This window comes from Pocillopora verrucosa, chromosome 7 (genome assembly GCF_036669915.1).
Source record: "Pocillopora verrucosa isolate sample1 chromosome 7, ASM3666991v2, whole genome shotgun sequence".
NCBI classification, from domain to species: domain Eukaryota; kingdom Metazoa; phylum Cnidaria; class Anthozoa; order Scleractinia; family Pocilloporidae; genus Pocillopora; species Pocillopora verrucosa.
This window is the reverse complement of record NC_089318.1, coordinates 7,147,732-7,165,266: the sequence shown is the minus strand read 5'-3', so window position 1 is coordinate 7,165,266 and position 17,535 is coordinate 7,147,732. Positions and strand designations below refer to the sequence as shown.

At 39.7% G+C, this 17,535-nt stretch overlaps 1 protein-coding gene across 3 annotated transcripts; it reads left to right on the top strand.

The window, feature by feature from the left end:
• The first annotated feature begins 80 nt into the window (after nucleotides 1-80).
• LOC131784914 (mitotic checkpoint serine/threonine-protein kinase BUB1) lies at nucleotides 81-15,823 on the top strand. Of its 3 annotated transcripts, none has more exons than XM_059101754.2 (19): nucleotides 81-333; nucleotides 417-476; nucleotides 589-727; nucleotides 1,526-1,722; nucleotides 2,439-2,596; nucleotides 3,468-3,661; nucleotides 4,079-4,267; nucleotides 5,201-5,673; nucleotides 6,417-6,518; nucleotides 7,628-8,046; nucleotides 8,971-9,079; nucleotides 9,456-10,231; nucleotides 10,767-10,900; nucleotides 11,460-11,546; nucleotides 12,117-12,206; nucleotides 12,645-12,799; nucleotides 12,950-13,106; nucleotides 13,914-14,023; nucleotides 14,856-15,823. In XM_059101754.2, exons 1-19 carry the CDS (start codon nucleotides 182-184, stop codon nucleotides 15,022-15,024), a joined length of 3,870 nt encoding a protein of 1,289 aa, XP_058957737.2. In that variant the 5' UTR covers nucleotides 81-181; the 3' UTR covers nucleotides 15,025-15,823. The 3 variants fall into 3 exon arrangements, with proteins under 3 accessions (XP_058957737.2, XP_066026172.1, XP_066026171.1); XM_066170075.1 differs by having other exon boundaries at nucleotides 5,201-5,679; nucleotides 12,120-12,206; XM_066170074.1 differs by having other exon boundaries at nucleotides 5,201-5,679.
• The last annotated feature ends 1,712 nt before the right edge of the window (nucleotides 15,824-17,535 follow it).

Below are 17,535 nucleotides of genomic sequence, written 5' to 3'. Positions count from 1 at the left end.
CCCACAATGCTCTTCTTAAAAAATTGACGCACCAGCGATCAAGTTGGACTGCGGTCATACGGCGGGAAATTTTGAACCTAACGCTTTGTTCATGTTGTCGTTCGTTTCTCAGTAAAAGTGTAAAATTTTAGCTTCATTTTCTTCCTTCTACAGTCTCCGGAAGATAGCTCATTTTTGAAAAATGGAGGCAAGCTCTGATTCCTCCAATCCTAATGAGTGGGAGTTGAGTAAGGAGAACGTACAGCCCTTGAAACAAGGTCGCAAGTTGGCGAACTTGACAGCAGCGTTCGCTCCTAGTTCTGTTGATCAGAGTAGAATTCATAAAGAGAAACGGTAAGTTTTTTCATGATAGATCTTCAAAAGAAGAACCTTGTCGATCAAAAAAAATTTAATTGTATCCTTTTCGTTCATCTTAGAGAGTTTGAAGCACAGATCAGAACGTATGAAGGCGAAGATCCATTAGCTAACTGGTACAGGTATGTGATTCAAAATACAAATCACCTCGGCATGTGCTTTCGTGCATCACATATAGAAGTTAAAACGTTGTAGAAGTTATGCTGTAGCTTACGGTTGTCTTTATGCTAACAGGTACATAGTTTGGACGAGTGAAAACTTTCCCAAAGGCGGTAAAGATTTGGGAAGTTTACTCGAGCGGTGCATGACAACGTTCAAAGATGAAGAAAATTACAAGAACGATGAACGATACGTGAAAGTCTGGTTGCGTTATGTAAGTAACATCGAAGAATTTAAAAAATTAATACACTCCCGGCATTTCATCAGGGTAACCTAACAGTTCACTGGTACCCATTTATACTCCTGGGTGGAGAGAGGCATTGTGTAATTGAAGTGTTTTGTCCATTGATTACTATAATGTTATGTTGGAGAATTTGGTATTGGATCAACTAATAATTCCCTTATTGTTATTTTTTCTTAACTCTCATCACTTGTTTGCTTGACACTGTATTGATATTGTAAGGAGAAACTCTTTCTTGGTCACTCTTGGTAGTTGAAGGGTTGACCCGGGAGTTCAGTGCACTAACCATCAGGGCAACACATCTTCTGGTAAAGTTTCTACACAGCCCCATACGATTGTAGAACAAATCTGCTTTCCCAATGGAAATGTATTGTTTTTGTCACTGTTTTCTCTATTCAATAACTGAATGCATAATGAAGAATAGGGCTGTGCAGAAATTTTACCCATCTTCCAAACATTTGGTAAAGTTAATTACGGTCAACTCGCCGACGGACCAACTCGCCGACGCCAACTCGCCGACGTATAAAATCGAGTAGAGACGTCCGCGAGTTGGTCGTCAATCCAATACAACTTATTAGAAGTTAAACATACAGAAAATTAAACAATATTTAGTAAAAAAACACTGGTGAACATTGGTGAAAATCAAACAGAAGCTGTTTGAAAAACAGAAGCTGATCCGTCGGCGAGTTGACTGGTTACCGGTAAGTAAGGATATTGGATTATGCCATGTTGTTGTATTTTTAAACAAACAAGTTTTTTTTTTTCTTCTAGACTGACATTTGTACAGATCCCTTGGAAATTTTTAACTACATGCACAGTCAGCAGTTAGGCAATGGATTAGCTCTCTTCTATGAAGCATGGGCCCTTAGTCTTGAAAACCTTGGAGATTGCAATAAAGCTGATGAAGTACTAAACTTAGGAATTCACCGGAGCGCTCAACCATTGGAAAGACTTCAGAAACAACACAAGTAGGTCAACACAGTCTAATGTCTTGTGTATGAAGATGTCATGTTTCAATTCTTGAATTAGCATTGTGTAAGATCTGTATGCTTTGTAGTTAACAAATAGATTCCAAGTTGCAGTGTGTTTGTTCGGTAATAGATCAAATGACATCACAGATGACATCAAGATACAGTAAGAACATGAAAGTGGCACCCAAGGCACAGGAAAATGAGTCACTGATGTCTTTACCGCATTGTCTTTATGATCTATTACCTTACAGACCCACAGCAACATAGAATCTATTTGTTTTATAAGATCCCTGTATTTATGGTGGTCTATGTATATTTGCATGTCTCTACTTCGCTCTAACTAAATAGTAAAGTGTCTATCTCTACTCATAATTATGGTTATGAGTGAATGTTCAAGTAGTGAATGTTCAATTAAACATGAAAAAGTTTTTGAGACTGTGAAAAGAGATAATGAACTTACATCTCATTTGGGACAGGGTTGAAAATAATTTGTAGTGATTATTGACTTCATGTGTTGAATTCCTATGACTTTAGAAGGTTCATAAATGCTCGCAGGTTAGCTTAATTCATCATCAGTGTATTGCTAAACTTCAAAAGTACACTGGTTAATGAAAGAGACCTGGGCATAGTTAACAGCACTCTCCACCACCTTGAACATGCCCTGTTTTTCTTTAATAGTCCTAAATATACATTTCTTTTTCACACTGTAATAGAGCCTTTGAGTTACGACTGGCTGAAAGAGTTTCAAATGGATTACAGCAAGTGTCGATAACAGATGAGTCTGAACTTCAGAGAACAGCTCTAGGAGGCCTTAAGGGCCATGGAAAGAAAGGAACTGTTGGGACTAAACGTACTGGAAATGCCACTCTCAGTAAGTCGCTCAATACTGGTTATTGTAAACCCATATTTTTAATGGTAATAGGAATGAGTGGAGTCCATTTCAGTCTACAACCATATGAGTGATTAACAAAATGGCTGCAAAGCAGGAGTCCAATTTATCAACCATAAGTATGATTAGAGACAATCACTAGTTAATCATAACCCTTACAATTTCCAAAAACAACTACATTTAGGTCAAATATCTCCAAAATGTTGAAAAAAATTTCTACATTTGGGAAATTCCTCAGCTTTTTTTCAGGATTAGTGGTTATTGTGATTAATGGATTTGGTTGGGTGGACTTAGTATGATTGGCTGTTTTAACTTTCTGATTACATAGTCCAATTGCATTGTCTGATTACAGCTGTAGAGAATAATTATTAGTGGAAAATAAAGTAGCTATTATGCACCAATTAAATTTGAGGAAATTGTAATGGTTATGATTAAAAGAGAAATTAGCTCTTAGTATTTGAAAGCTGAACATTTTACCTTGTGCCACATCAGTCATCACTTTCCCAAAGAAAGCATGATACTTATATACAGTACCTCATATCTTGGAAAATCATCCATGATTGTTTGGCAGGCTTGTTCTATTTACCCTTCGACTACTAAAAGTGACTAGTATCTGATTTCTCTCCACAATATCACCCCTAAATCACACATTTAAGCCATGAGAATAAAGGAAATGATCACCTATGGAAGAAACCCTTGATTGTTAAACCAAATTCTCCTTGTCAGCACTGTAAGAAATGTGTAGAGAACAGTAAAGAATATGCATACTGATGTTAGGGTACAAAGAGTTAAAACCCCATGGAGTTCAACTTTTTAGTTTGGTTGTTTCTTCATTGGTAACTTGTTCTTTCAGCTAAAAAGACAGGCATCAGGGGAACTGTGACAACATCAAACACCTCCAATAATGGCTTCAAGATCTTTTGCGACAATGAACCTGGAATGCAAAGCTCCTTACCCCCCTCCACAGGGGAATGGCAGATGCCCCCTACTGAACCAATAATCAAAAAAGAAAACACTCAGAAGCCTGGGAAATGGACTGATGCAAAGGTGCATAATGATAAATCTATCAGGGGTTTTGATGATTTTTTCCACAGGTAGCTGCTCAAACACAAGCATTGTCCAAATATATATGTGACAGTGTGTGTACTGTATGTATATTTATTGGCTGCTCTCCTTGATGGGGCTTTTCAGGGCACATACAAGCAAACGTTATGAATAAATGTAGTGTTTTAAACCCCAACTGGCAGGAGGCAGACCAGTTGGCTTTATACAAAGCACAGCCAGGCAATTGAACCTGGAAAAACTGCCGATAAATCCAGTGAAAAGCAGCATGGGAGGCTTGAACCCAGGTCACCCTTTTACAGGCCCACTAGGCCCAGTAACCATTTGGTTGCACTGCCTCTTGACATTCAACAACATTGAAGTTATTCAGTCAAGTCAAAACATCTATTGTCTGCATTTTAGGTCTCTCAGAAACACCGTGCATCTGTGCCTATCAACTGCATGCCCCAAAAGCCTGTCTTCTCTGTTCATGTTGATGATGACATCAAAAGCCACCCTCCTGCTACTCCTCAGCATGTGTTACAGTTTGACAAGGTCTTGAGCTCGCGCAAACCAGATCGACCTTCTGTCATGGATACACTCAGGAATAAGGTAATGTTCAAGGTGTATGTCGAGGTTTGTATGATACACTGAATTACACCTGCATTTTGATTGGTTCTCACTTGTGATCTATTAGAGGACAGGCTTGTGGATAACAACATAATTAACAACAAATACAATCCATGCCCCAGTGAGCCTGTACTGTAGGAGATCACATAAAATGTAAAAATGTGGAAGGACATCAGTGACACAATTAGCTGTTCCTACCACATTTTGACGTCATCTGTGATTGACTACTCAACAGATACACGGCAACATGGAATCCAATTACTAATTTCACATAATCTAACAGGATGTGGCAGTTGAGCAAGTAGGAACAAAGAAGATTCAAGGATTTCCAAAGCAACTTATTGTAAATGCAAACCAAAATAGAGTAAATGGAAGTAAAGTAAAATGATATAAAATAATGTAAAATAAATGGGAACAACTAACAGATGTTACCTTGCCAGGAGCAGGTTCTCCACCTCTCTAGCCCTTTCTTAGACAAACAGTTCAGTACAGCAGCACAAACTCAACTCAACTACAACCATAGTTTACTTCTATTTAAGAGTGGAACCACACTTGAGGGTGCAGTGAAACTGCATTCGAGGGCACCATGAAACCACATTTAAGCTAACATGTGCAACTGTAAAGGCATTCCTAAATGATATCATAAGCTTGCTAAATCATACCATAAAAATTTCTAAGAACTAAAGGAAATATTGAAACTATAGATGTGGTTACTTGGAGAAATTATGTGTCTGGTGACCATCACAATAAGATGTAAAAATATAGAAGGACATCAGTGACACCATCGGCTGCACCTTGTGTCATTTTGACATCATCTGTGATCTACTATTCAACCAACACATGGCAACATGGAATCCATTTGCCAATTTCACAGTACAGTCCTGTGATCAAAAGTTTGATGTTTATTTTTTGCAGCCAGAAAATGCTGAAGGCCAAAAGTCAAAGGTGATGTACTGCAAGGAAAAAATTTATGCTGGGACTCAGGAGTTTTCCTTTGAAGAGCTACGTGCAGCAAGGATATTTGCTAGGGTAAGAGAGGGAACCTTCAGAGCACCAGCTATTGAGAGACCTCCCACAAATGTTCGATACATGTACCCTAAAAAGGAGATTTATGACTTAATCCGTGGCGAGTTTCAGTATGAGGAAATTCTAGCCAGGAGATATTATGCTCGTCAAAAGAATGAAGAGGCTACAAGGAACTCACAAAAGATAAGCTCGACAATACAGTGCAAAACTTTGCCAGCCAGTGGCAAGCAAGGTGGTTTTGAAATGCATTGCGACAAGGAATCGTGTGCCATGGAGATTGGCAGCTGTCAGAAGAGTGTTGTTTCAACTGTTCCTGAGCCAAACACTTCAACTGAAGTTTCAACAAAGACAGTTTATAGCAGGTACAGGTATATTTGATAATTTTTTTTTACTCGCAGACTAGAAATCTATATACTTGTATCATGAAAAATAATTTGTAGTGTTTAGTTTTTTTCCATAGATTCCAGGTAATTGAATGCAGCTTTAACTCCTAGGAATGACTTGCGTCTAATTTCTTCCTAGAGTATCATCCCTGAGTCACACATTAAGGTCATGAGAATAAAGGAAATGATCACCAACTAATGACGCTCTTGATTGTTGAACAAGTTCTCCTTATCAGCAAGTTAGGAAACATGTAGGAAAGAGTATGGGGAATGTGCATACTGATATAAGGGTGTAGAGGGTAAACCCTTTACACATAACATCAGTATCCATTTTCTCCATACTCTTCTCCTCACATTTCCTTTGGTACTGACAAGGAGAATTTATTCAATAATCAAAGCTTCTTAGGTTTGTGATCATTTCCTTTACATAGATTGCTGTATACAGTAAATTACCTCAGTAAGGAAAACTGCTGTGTTGTAGTTTTGCTCTGATGAAGGGCTCACACTCAAATCATCAGCTTTAGAAACTCTTTAGGATGGCCAATTTACATCATCAAATCAGTTGATGAAACCAAATTATCTTTTTAGACTCCTACCTATTCAGTATCACAGTTTCCTTAGAAACTTACCCCCTTTATTCCTGTGTTGTGTAGATTGTCAGTCTAGGCATGAGACACTTGTTTTAACACAGAAATATGATAACATGGAATTTGACTTTCCAGTGTGGCTGCTGAACCTATAGCACGACGAGGGCTTGCCTTTGCAGATCAATCCAGTGCTCCTTTTTCTTCAGTGCAAAAGAAGTCTGATGGTAAAGAAAACATGTAGGTTTTGTGCATACTGTATACTTGGAAGAATGCACTCCTTCCTCTCCACCATATGTAGTTTTAGGGGTCCTTTTAACCCTTAAGCTCCAGATCAAATTTGCACTAATTCTCCTTACTGTCAACCATAAAATTGTTATAATGTCAGTACTGAGAATTTAGTACTGAATCAACCAAATATCCCCAAATTGAAATTTTTCTTTATTTCATCACTAATCTGGTTGATGTTGTACTGATATTGTAAGGAGAAATTCTGTCTTGGTCACTTAAAAGAGTTATAGGGTTAGTGACATCCTGTCTTATTGTTTATTGCTATCATGGAATAGATTTAAACAACGCCTTTATTCAAGAGAAACAGGTTTTGATTCTCACTGAAAAGTGCTCCTAAAACCCAAGTGTTATACCTTCACTGCAGGGAACATCTAATCAAGGACACTATTTTTATCCTTGAGGGTGTTTCTTGTATAATGGTCCTCCCTGTATGATGAATAATTATATGTTAGGACATTGGCAAATTAAAGAACAAGGAATCTTCACCTGCATGAAATTATTAAGTTATTATTTTGAACAATTTACATCAGTCCATGATATCTCTTCTAATGTACTAAACCAGTGGATAGCGCTGAAGGCGCACTGTGATTGGCTACACGAACGCTGAATATCCTTTGGTATTCAACGCCGAGCAACATGCTCAGGATTTACACCTGAAAATGTTGTAATCATTGCAAGAATGAATTAGTAAAAAACATCTTTCTGTGCTATGTTATCTCACTGTTTTAGCAAATGCTAAAACAATTACTCACCTCGCAATGAGGTGATATCTACCGCTAGCCACCTACACTGAGGTGAATACCGTTGACTTCATTTTCAAAGCGGGTTCTGGTGCTCATCCTTTATATGATTATGAGTATTCGTATGCAAATTAAACTCATTTTCATTTGAATGGTTGAGCACCAGGCCTCGTTTTAAAAAGAGGTAAAAGGTAATTCGGAAATGGCCTGATGGTATCACAGTAGGGTGCTCAACTCGTCAAAGTGCGATTGATCCAGTAGGGAAATACTATTTGGTTGAACATGAATGCACAGTCATGCAATTATTCTATTTTTTAGTGTGGATGTGGAGCCTATGACGCAAGGAGGTCTTGCTTTTGCAGATCAGTCTAGAGCTCCTCTTCCTTCTGTGCAAAATTCAACCAACCATGATCAGACCTCTTCAAAGCCTCCTGGCTCCACCCTGGCAAGTGATTCACAGTCCATGTACCGAAAATCAGCTTTCCACCCAGTCACACCGGATGTGAACAGGTCTTGTAGCTTCAACAGCTCCAATCTGGCTGGTCCTTCGCCTACTGTTTTCACTAAACAAGCGTTAATGGTTGTCGGAGATATGTTCTGCGGCCCGCTTGATTCAGAACGTGACTTAACCCTGGGGTCGCGCCAGGAGATGGATAAGACAGAGAAGGACTTTGAAGCAGCATTCACTGGTGATGATACTACTACTGTGGGATTTTCAAAAGGTCTTGCAGGAATGGGTAGGCAAAGACTTTAATCTACTACACACAGATCCCGGGGCCCGTTTCTCATAGGCCGCAGAAACTTTTCAGGCCCAATGTGATATTTCTAGATCTAATACTGCGGCATAATGATGCAAGTCTTCACTCAAAGACCAATCCATCCTGTGTCTTTTCCTGATATCTTTATTTCTTTGAATCTCAAGTTTGTAAAAGTCTCGATCTTGAGTGAAATGTAGAAATATAAAGAAAAAACCTTTTTGAGCCTGTCAAGAAACCGGGTCTTTAAAGAAACAGGCCCCAGCAAAGTGTTAAAGTTGGGAAAGGGTAGTGGTAGGTCCAGGGTACACTTTGCTCTCTTTATCAAGAAAACTGATCATATGATTTATGACAGTTGCTGGTAGAATCACATTGTAGTCCCCGAGTGACTCTGCAAGGCTAGTGCGCAGGGAGGTCCTTAGGAAAAATCGACGCCCTTGGGAATGTATATAATATTTCAAACTCAACCGCAGCAAGAGCAAATATAGATTACAAACAGTCTCTACTTTTAGGCAAAGTCCGCCGTGCGAGTTAAAAAAATCACTAAAATTACATTTATGTTCCAGAGTTCTACGTGGCGCGATAGCCGATCAATTTTCACTGAACTTGTTGCTGCTCGTAGTCTAAAGCAAATATGGGATACAAGATTTCCTTTTTTTTTTGCTTTTTCTGGGAAAAGCCAAATAATGATCTCTCGAAGAAATAAAAGCACTTGGCCTCTCCATGATCAATTATTGCCATACGGAGCATTTTGGCCGCAACAGAAGACGCATATGTTGTTCACAGTGGTCATTACTAACCTCGTCAGAGAACTAACGTACCTCTTGCAAATTATGAAACAAAAACCCTTCAAAGAACCACAAAGTTGCACTTACAAGTTTCTCTTTTTTAACCGTTTTTAAAAAGGAGGATTTGGAAGTTCTGCTGGCTTCGTGATTTATGATGAGACTGTGGCTGACAAAAGGAATGGAGACACAGATGACAAAGAAAAGGAATTTGAAGACAAGGAAAATATGTACGTGTTGAATATGGTGTTTCCCGAGATTTATACACTCCCTATTTTCGTCCTGAGCTTCTGTCAGTACTTATCTTAATAATGGTCATTGTATTTCATAAAAGCTTTTAAATGTTGGAATTACTCTGTATCCGTTGAATCACTTTTAAAATGAGTTGATACACAATAACTGTGTTTGGAGGGTCCAGCTGGAAGTGGAGTGTTTGGGACACAAATTAATCTAGGTGCAAATAAATAGCTTCGTTGGTGTTGGTGAGGCTTCGCACTGATACTGACCAAAGTGTCATCTTTTTTTAATTCGTTATTGCATGTTTTGCTAATTCACATCAAATATGATTTGTCTCTGACAACTACTTTTGTTCCGTTTGCTGGACAGGCCACCAAAAGGCAACCGGCAAGAGGCATGTCGTCGACCCTTAGCTGGTATTCTTCAGCCATCCCTGGGTATTCCAACCTGCTCAGAGGAGGATGATGACGAGGAAGAAGCTGAAATGAATGAAAAATTTGAGAGTACAAATCTCAAGAATTACCAACCGTTGCACCAGCTGGACAAAACTAGCGAAGTTTTCTTGGCCGATTTCACCCATGACCAGACCCTTGCATCTTCAAGCTTCGCCACTGCGGCACACATGGCCTCGACTCCATTCTGTTACACAAATGGCCCGATGTCACTTCCCAGCCTTCCTTGCAGCACAATTCGCCCAGCTAATGAAATTCCAGAATTGAGTGACTTGCCTTCTGACGGAGGTCAATACCGGTCCTCACATCCGAACACTGTCCAAGCAAGCAACAGCTTTATTTCCACGCCCAGCAAAGTTTTGAGCCCAATATTTGAAGCCAGCCAGGAGGATACCAAATCAACAAACTCAAGCCATTCGTCCAACGGTTCATCCAGGCGATTTTCGTGTTCAGTTGGTGCACAGCAGCACAATGGGTTAGAACTAAGTAAGATACAAGAGGAAACAAGCCTCTGCCACGGTGATGGTGAACAACAGGCTGTCAATGTTGGTAATGTTGCGATAAACCCTTTCGCTGGTGCTGTTGTTGACAATTTACTCCGCCGGATTAATCCTTCGCTATCAAGCTATGAAGGATTCACTGTGTCAAGCAAAGAAGTGCCAAGAATTGTATCAAATGCATCCGTGAATTTAGGTGAGTTGTGAATCTCTTTGCTGGGAGAAATGCCTAAAATAAGCCCCCCTTAAGTTTTGAATTAAACCCAAAAAATGTCTGATTGTGGCATTAAAACTGTAATGAACGATACTGCCCAAATAAAGGTCCTTTTTAAAGAAACACCAAAAAGTGTTGGTTCATTTTGTGAATTAGAGAATGAAGCTTGAAATTCTTTGTTCAAATTGGAGAAACCTCTCAGTAAGTCCTAATTTTGCAATAGGGCAATTTTCAATTGAGCGTCGAATGTCATCCGGGATTGCATTGGTTTTGCTTCATTTGGTACTTTGATTGGTTTAGAAAACTTGCACATGTTTTTCAACCAATCAGATGTAAAACTAAAACCAATGCGACTTGGTTACTCGCGTTTTTTCCGCGCTTCATGCAGTTTTCTTGTTTTTACCTCGAGTTCCCATTGACTGCTTGGTTTTGGTTTCTACGACGCTCAATCGAAAGGCGCTCTATTTACGAACCAGATTTGAACATCATGATTTACTTCTCTTGTTTACGTTTGTAGGTGGCAATGAAATATTCAATGTTGAAAAGTCGATCGGTTCTGGGGCTTTCGCCAAAGTTTTCTTGGCGAAAAAATTCGGTGACAATGATGATAACGATTTCGAAACTGACGACGAAAGTTCCGTGGTGTTGAAGGTAGGGTGCCTTTTTCAGGTTGATCAGAATGTCAGTTCTGCGAAATTTTTTTGGTCATTCCTTTGTCCTTTTGAGGGTGTCTTGTGCCCGTTGCGTGTATCTACGCGCTTATTTTAAGCCAACACCCATGTTATGTGACCTAAACCGAAATACAACGAACAATTCTGGGCGAAGGAAAATTCCAAGGAACCAATGAGAACCCACTAGAGATCTGAAGCAAACGACCTGAAGGGCGGGAAAACGAGAATGATGGGTTCTAGTATTGTACATGATTGGTTGAGAAGGGTGGGCGCGAGTTTTCAAGACCAATCAAAGAGCCTCTGTTGTGTGTCTATTGCGCATGACATTCTGTCCGGCGTCTGTTACATGTTTATCCACACTTAACATTGCACCTAACGCTCATTTGCATGAATTTAGATCAGATTCCGTTAGTATTTTTCCCTCTAAAACCCCTCATAAACCTAAGGCATTTTTCCACGTTTGGTTTTAGGTTTAGATCCCCTTTTTTTGTTTAGTTCATGGAACCCCCCATGGTTATTTGTGTTAATATATCCTACAGGTACAGGAAATATCTATTGAATGGGAATTTTACGTAAGTAAACAGCTTCAAAAGAGAATGAGGGAGTGTGGATGCTCTAAAGAGCTGGTAAGTTTATGGCTCTTCAATTTTAAGAATTCCCTCCTAAACCTAGCCTTAAACTATATTGAGAACGTTAAGTACAAGCAGTTGACGCCTTGAGTGTTGGTCAAGTGACCTTCGTTATGAAAAAAAAATGGAAAGTTTAGATTAGAGTTAAAGTTGGTGCTAAAGTGATTTCTCTAGTACCGGCGGAAAGCCTAATTGGGGAGATAAAACTATTCGTTTTGATCGAGAACATTTTTGTCTTATCTGAAGTAAATCGCGAAGCTAAATCTGACTGCTAGCCAAGGTTAGAGCTATTAAGTACAGTGTTGAGGACAAGGCAATAACTGTTGCCGAGGATGAGAAAACCTTTTTGTAAGGTAATTACTGAGCGAAAGGTTTTTCCAAATCTCTTAAGTTCTTTTTAACTCAGTCATTTGAGCTCAAACGCAGTGACAACTTTTCCTCCCATGCCGTCCTTAAGCTGCCAAGCCCTTAACCCGCCCCAGTCCCCACAACCAGTCCCAGTCTCTCATAGAGACTCGCGAAGACTCCTCGACAATAACATCACTTGTGCACTTGTTTTTCCTTCAGCAGGCGATGTTCATGGACCCAATAGCGGCATTTGTGTATTCTAATTCATCAGTGTTGGTGGATAAATACAACCCACTTGGTACCATTCTGGTAAGTCTCTTTCCGAAGTAAAATCTAAAATGACTATCGTATGACCCGTACGGCCCTCCGCGCCCAATTCCATAGAAAACCGTTGCGAAAGACGAAGGGCCGATCACAGAGGTCCAATTAAGGCTTTGTCTTCAGTATTGAGTTTTTTTCGGGTCTAATCCTTAATATTTCTGCGAGGTTGAAAACCGTCTTGAAACTTTTCTTCGTCCAGCTTAACACCTAACTCTGATCTCCTAAAAGTGATCAGCATGCAAAATCTCCTAGCAGTGTCACCCTTGAATTAAACATTAAGGTCGCGAGAATAAAGGAAATGATCACCAACTTGCTAGAAGCTCTTAATTGTTAACAAATTGACATTGTCAGTACCTGAAGAAATAATGACATAGGCTATAAACAGTATGATTGATAAATTGACGAGTTTTGTTCTTTTTTCGTCAGGATATGGTAAACAAATACAAAATGGAGAAGAAGACCATGGAGGAAGGCGTCCTGTTTTATTACACCATTGCTCTTTTGCGAATTATAGAAACCTTGCATTCTTGTGGCATCATTCACGGAGACATAAAACCAGACAATTTCCTTGTGTTGGATAGGTAATCAAATTAGTTTAGTTTGTTCGTCTGTTCGACTGACTCAGCCAAATAGCTCATTGCAGGGCTATGCATGTGTCAAAAAAAGAAAAAAAAAACTCACAGGATTTTAACACACCATCCTCATTTCTCTCCATTTTTTATTTTTCTTAGTGAAGATACATTGGACTGCGCATGCCTAAAATTGATCGACTTCGGACGTAGTGTGGACATGACCCTTTTTCCAGCCGGAACAACTTTCACTACCAACTGTTACACAGAAGATTTTCAGTGCATAGAAATGAAAGAGGGTAGACCTTGGACCACTCAGGTAACGAAAGCTTCGAGGAAGGATTCATACTACCTTCCAACAAAGATCCCTTTAAGTTACCGTAGCTAAAAAAACTACAATGTCAAAACGAGCTTAGCTTTGCTCGAGCTAGAGCAGTTTTCAGTGGAGTTGAAAAACCTAAACCGAAAACCAATCAAAGCCAAAGTGGACATCATTAGCCAATGAGAACTCAGAGTGAAAACAGGCAGACTGCTTAAAGCGCGGGAAAGCACGAGTGACCAAATTTTAGTTTTGAATCTGATTGATTGAGTGGGTGGCGCGAGTTTCTGAACCAGTCACAGTGAAGTTAAGCAAGTCTAAAGCAATCATGGATCTCTTTCAACACTCTAATAAGAGGCTCTGCAAAAGCTATTAAGAATATAGTCACATTTTCACAATTGAATTTCACGAAGTCTTCACTCCTAGATAACAGCAATGTGCGTCTTCAACTTTAGAGGCTCTTTCCTGAATAAAGGAAAAACGTTGTGTTGAGTAAAACTGCGCCGCGCAGCCTTCAGTCCCATTTATCAGTATATGGTGTCTTAAACTGTAAATTTTTTTTTCCAGAGGAAGGAAAGGTTTTTGTGACGCGAAATACCTCATGGTCTTTATCACGCGAATAAATCCAGCAAACGCAGCTGGTTGAAACGCCAGGTCTGGGAGTCGAACCTAGGCCACAGAGATTGGGTGCAGCTGTTCTCTTCATTGCGCCATCCCAGCTATAACGATCGGGCTGCGGCGACTCCTTGTGCCACTTAAAGGGTTCCTGTTATTCTGTACTAACGCTGGTGTTTCATTGGTTTGCAGGTTGATATGTATGGGCTTTTGGGCACAATACACTGTCTCTTATTTCTCGATTACATGAAAGTAAGCCAAGACAAAATGGGAAGGTGGAAAACCACAAAACCATTCAAAAGGTATGCTCACTCTCATTTTATCTCTTATAGGCACTCCCTGTCAAAGTTTAGATTACACGATCACTCCCTTTCATTCAAATACTCCAGAAGGAGGAAATTTCTGTCTCCACCATAAAAAAAGAATGTGATAAAAATACACCACGCCTTTTTAGATTTCAAAGCAGAAGTAACCCAAACGTTCGAAAACTGTCTTTGAATGTGTTAAAAATGCTATTATGGATCCGGCAATACGAACGTACGCAACTCTCTGCAGTTCACTTCACCATTCGTAATCTCAAGATACCTTTTGATGGTGGCGATAAAAATCCATGGTTTCAGGGGCATGCTCTCCTTTAAAGAGAGAACTCTATCAAACTGCGTCTTTTCAAATTCAGTGTTTTTTTTTTCTGCACCTGACACTGATCGAAGTTTTCGCGCCCTTCTCTTAATTATCACCGGTCACATGCTTTCTTGCCCAAATCAAGTTTGCCTAGTTAGCTCTGCGCCCTCATCTCGGCTTTTATTCCTCTTGTCCATCTAGCTCGCCTTTTAGTTCATATCGAGGTGTAATATTTCTAATAAACACCTCCCCTATTACTCATTTTCCAGCTCTCTCTACAATGACCAGTTTTCCCGCTTTTTACCCTTATTGCTCATTTTCTTGCGCTTTCCACCAGTTCAGTTTCCCCGCCTTTAACCCTTATTACTGTCTTACGGGGTCTCTTCAAGTGCCACTTTCCCCGGTTTTATCCTATCATTTGAGAACATTCATTTCGTGGGGAATTCTTTTCCTGACGTGTGGTGGCCTCGTCTTTGTTCTGGTTATGAATTCTCTCTTTGAAAAATATCGCAGGTATTGGAATCCAATTTGGGGAAGGCTCTTCGACTCGCTGTTGAACATACCAAGCTGTGAGAAGCAACCATCTCTGAAAGATTTTCGTGAGGAATTTGAACAGTTTTACCTTGCGGATGAAGAAAATTACTCCAGACACAGACGAAGCCACGAGGTGTTCATGTTTTAGGCACACCTTCCTCTTGAAATCCGACTGGCTTCTGAATAAAAGGAAGAACTGTATCATACAGCTTTTTGCTATGTTCGTATTAATAACTATTGTTATTAGCATTAGCATTATTATTATTATTATTATTATTATTATTATTATCATCATCATCATCATCATCATCATCATCATCATCATTAGTGGTATAAGTATTAGAATTAGTACTGATTTCATCATATTTTTTTAAGTTGTAATTCGTAAAACTTTCTGTGGACAAGTTACTCTTTGTGTTGTTTGTTTGTTTGTTTGTTTGTATGTTTTTTGTAAATATTCAGCGGATGCTTTGAGCAACAGTGAGTCGCGTTTTTCTGAAGCATCTCAGCGGGCCAGAGTATTAAACCCTCGGATCTGATTAGCCAATCGCGCATAAGTAACTAGTTCAGCTTTCTACCGTGTGGATCACGGTTCGGAATATTTTTCTGCGCCGTTCGCGGCAAAACAGGAAAAATCAAACCGATGAAAAAAGAAGTTATTTACTGGTCCAGGTCGCTCCACGTGGGAAAAAACTGTGTCCGATGTCTTTTAAAAGTACGACCTCGATCGCACTCAAGACCTTGGGCACAGTTTTTACCCATATGGACCTCCAGCCCGGTTTGATAACTAATGCCTTCGAATCGAAGCGTCTCATGACTGATTGATGGTAACAGGAACAGACTCTCGCTTTCTCGATCACGCCGGTGTCATTTCTGCTGTCATAACAGAATACTCATCCTTAAATTTAAAAGGAGTTTTAAATAAAAGTCCTTCAAAATAAACAAATATTCTTAGAAGACAACCAATAGTAGTATGGCTCGTCTGACTAACCACCATGAAAGTGAGGCTGTAAGATATTTTTGGATGTCACGCAAACCATAGTCACATTATGAAAAAATTCCTGTGTGCATGTGGTAAGTATTTTTAGGCGGGAACTGACTAACCAACATGAAAGCGAGGCTCTAAGAAATTTTTTTTGGGGTATGTCACGTAAACAATAGTCACATGAAAAAAAGTCCTCTGTGCATGTGGTAAGTATTTTTAGGCGGGAACCGACTAACCACCATTAAAGTGAGGCTGTAAGATAGTTTTGGATATGTCACGCAAACAATAGTCATGAAGAAAAAAGGTCCTGTGTGCATGTGGTAAGTATTTTTAGGCGGGAACTGACTAGTCGATTGAAAGCGAGGCTCCAAGAAATTTTTAAAAATGTCACGCAAAAATAGTGTCACACATGAAGAAAAAACGGGAAAACACGTTTTAAGTCTGAAGTGCCTAACCATCACTCAAAATTTTTAATGGGTTCTTCCAAGACGTCTCAATGCAGTCATTGTCGTTACACCACTGAATCTATCTTGTTAATGATGTGGTGTCCAAAATGTAAACATGCAGCTGTATCTGTTTACACACGTGTTTAACTTTATTGAGAAATGAACTAAAGATCCGAGCGTATGGGCACGACTTCGAAGACGTCATCAGTGCTTATCTCAATTGGATGAATCCGATGAAAGATGTCACTGATTTGATCGGACAACTGAAAGCGTTGACAGTTGTCGAATATTCGCCCCGATGGTTACATATTCTCGAGAGAAACAGGAGATAAGCATATGACAACTAACTGTTTACGTGTACAGACATCCGTCAGTATCCGACACCTGTGGGCGCTTACATACAGCTGTATCTTTACACACGGGTTTAACTATATTGAGATGGGAAAAAAGATACATGCGTGTGGGCATGATTTTGAAGATGTCATCAGTGCTTATCTCAATTGGAAGAATCTGATGAAAGATGTCACTGATTTGATCGGACAGCTGGAAGCGTTGACAATTGTCAAATATTCGCCCCGACATGATTTTTAATCCTATAATCCTGAGTTTTTGTCACACAATACCTTGTGTGACAGGCTTAAAACAATAGTTTTTCCTCCGGCGTGGCGATAATAGAACCCAAATAGAATTTGAGCGGGAAAGTTTTTTGTCCCTGTGTGGATAGAACCATCTCTGCGGGAGAGAGAGATGACAGCTGTCTGTTGAGATAAACATGTCGACAGGAGATTATGTCAGATGAATTCTAAATAAGGGATATGACTCCGCCCATTCGTTTGCTATAACAGACTGTGTTATCAACCCCTGTTTTTCATTCACACAGATCTTAAGAAGAGAGGCAGAGCAGAAGAAGAATAAGAAGAAAAGAAAATGGAAGACATAAAGAAGAAGAGTTCTAAGACAACGAGTTCAAGAGCTCATCCGTATAAGAGTAAGAAAGCAGTAGCGAAACTGGCAGCCAAAGACAAATTGAAAGGCACTATTTTTGTGGATGCGTTACCGCCCCAAGAAGATGAGAAGGTCGTGGTGACGAGTGAACATTTCAAGAAACCTGAGGAACCTGCCCCACCTCTGGAAGAAATGAAGTTGCTGATGAACAAGGTGGGCAAGTCTAGTGGTGAGAAGAAGGAGTTGGTGGTGGTGGAAGAAGGAGAGGTCACCCCTGAAGGAA

Bases quoted from the DNA above. Each gene is read 5' to 3' on its own strand.
- LOC131784914 (XM_066170074.1), top strand. From the start codon at position 182: ATGGAGGCAAGCTCTGATTCCTCCAATCCTAATGAGTGGGAGTTGAGT. The intron at 8,047-8,970 runs GTAGGCAAAGAC...GTTTTTAAAAAG, and splicing joins AAAAGGTCTTGCAGGAATGG to GAGGATTTGGAAGTTCTGCT. The intron at 12,207-12,644 runs GTAAGTCTCTTT...TTTTTTCGTCAG, and splicing joins ACCCACTTGGTACCATTCTG to GATATGGTAAACAAATACAA.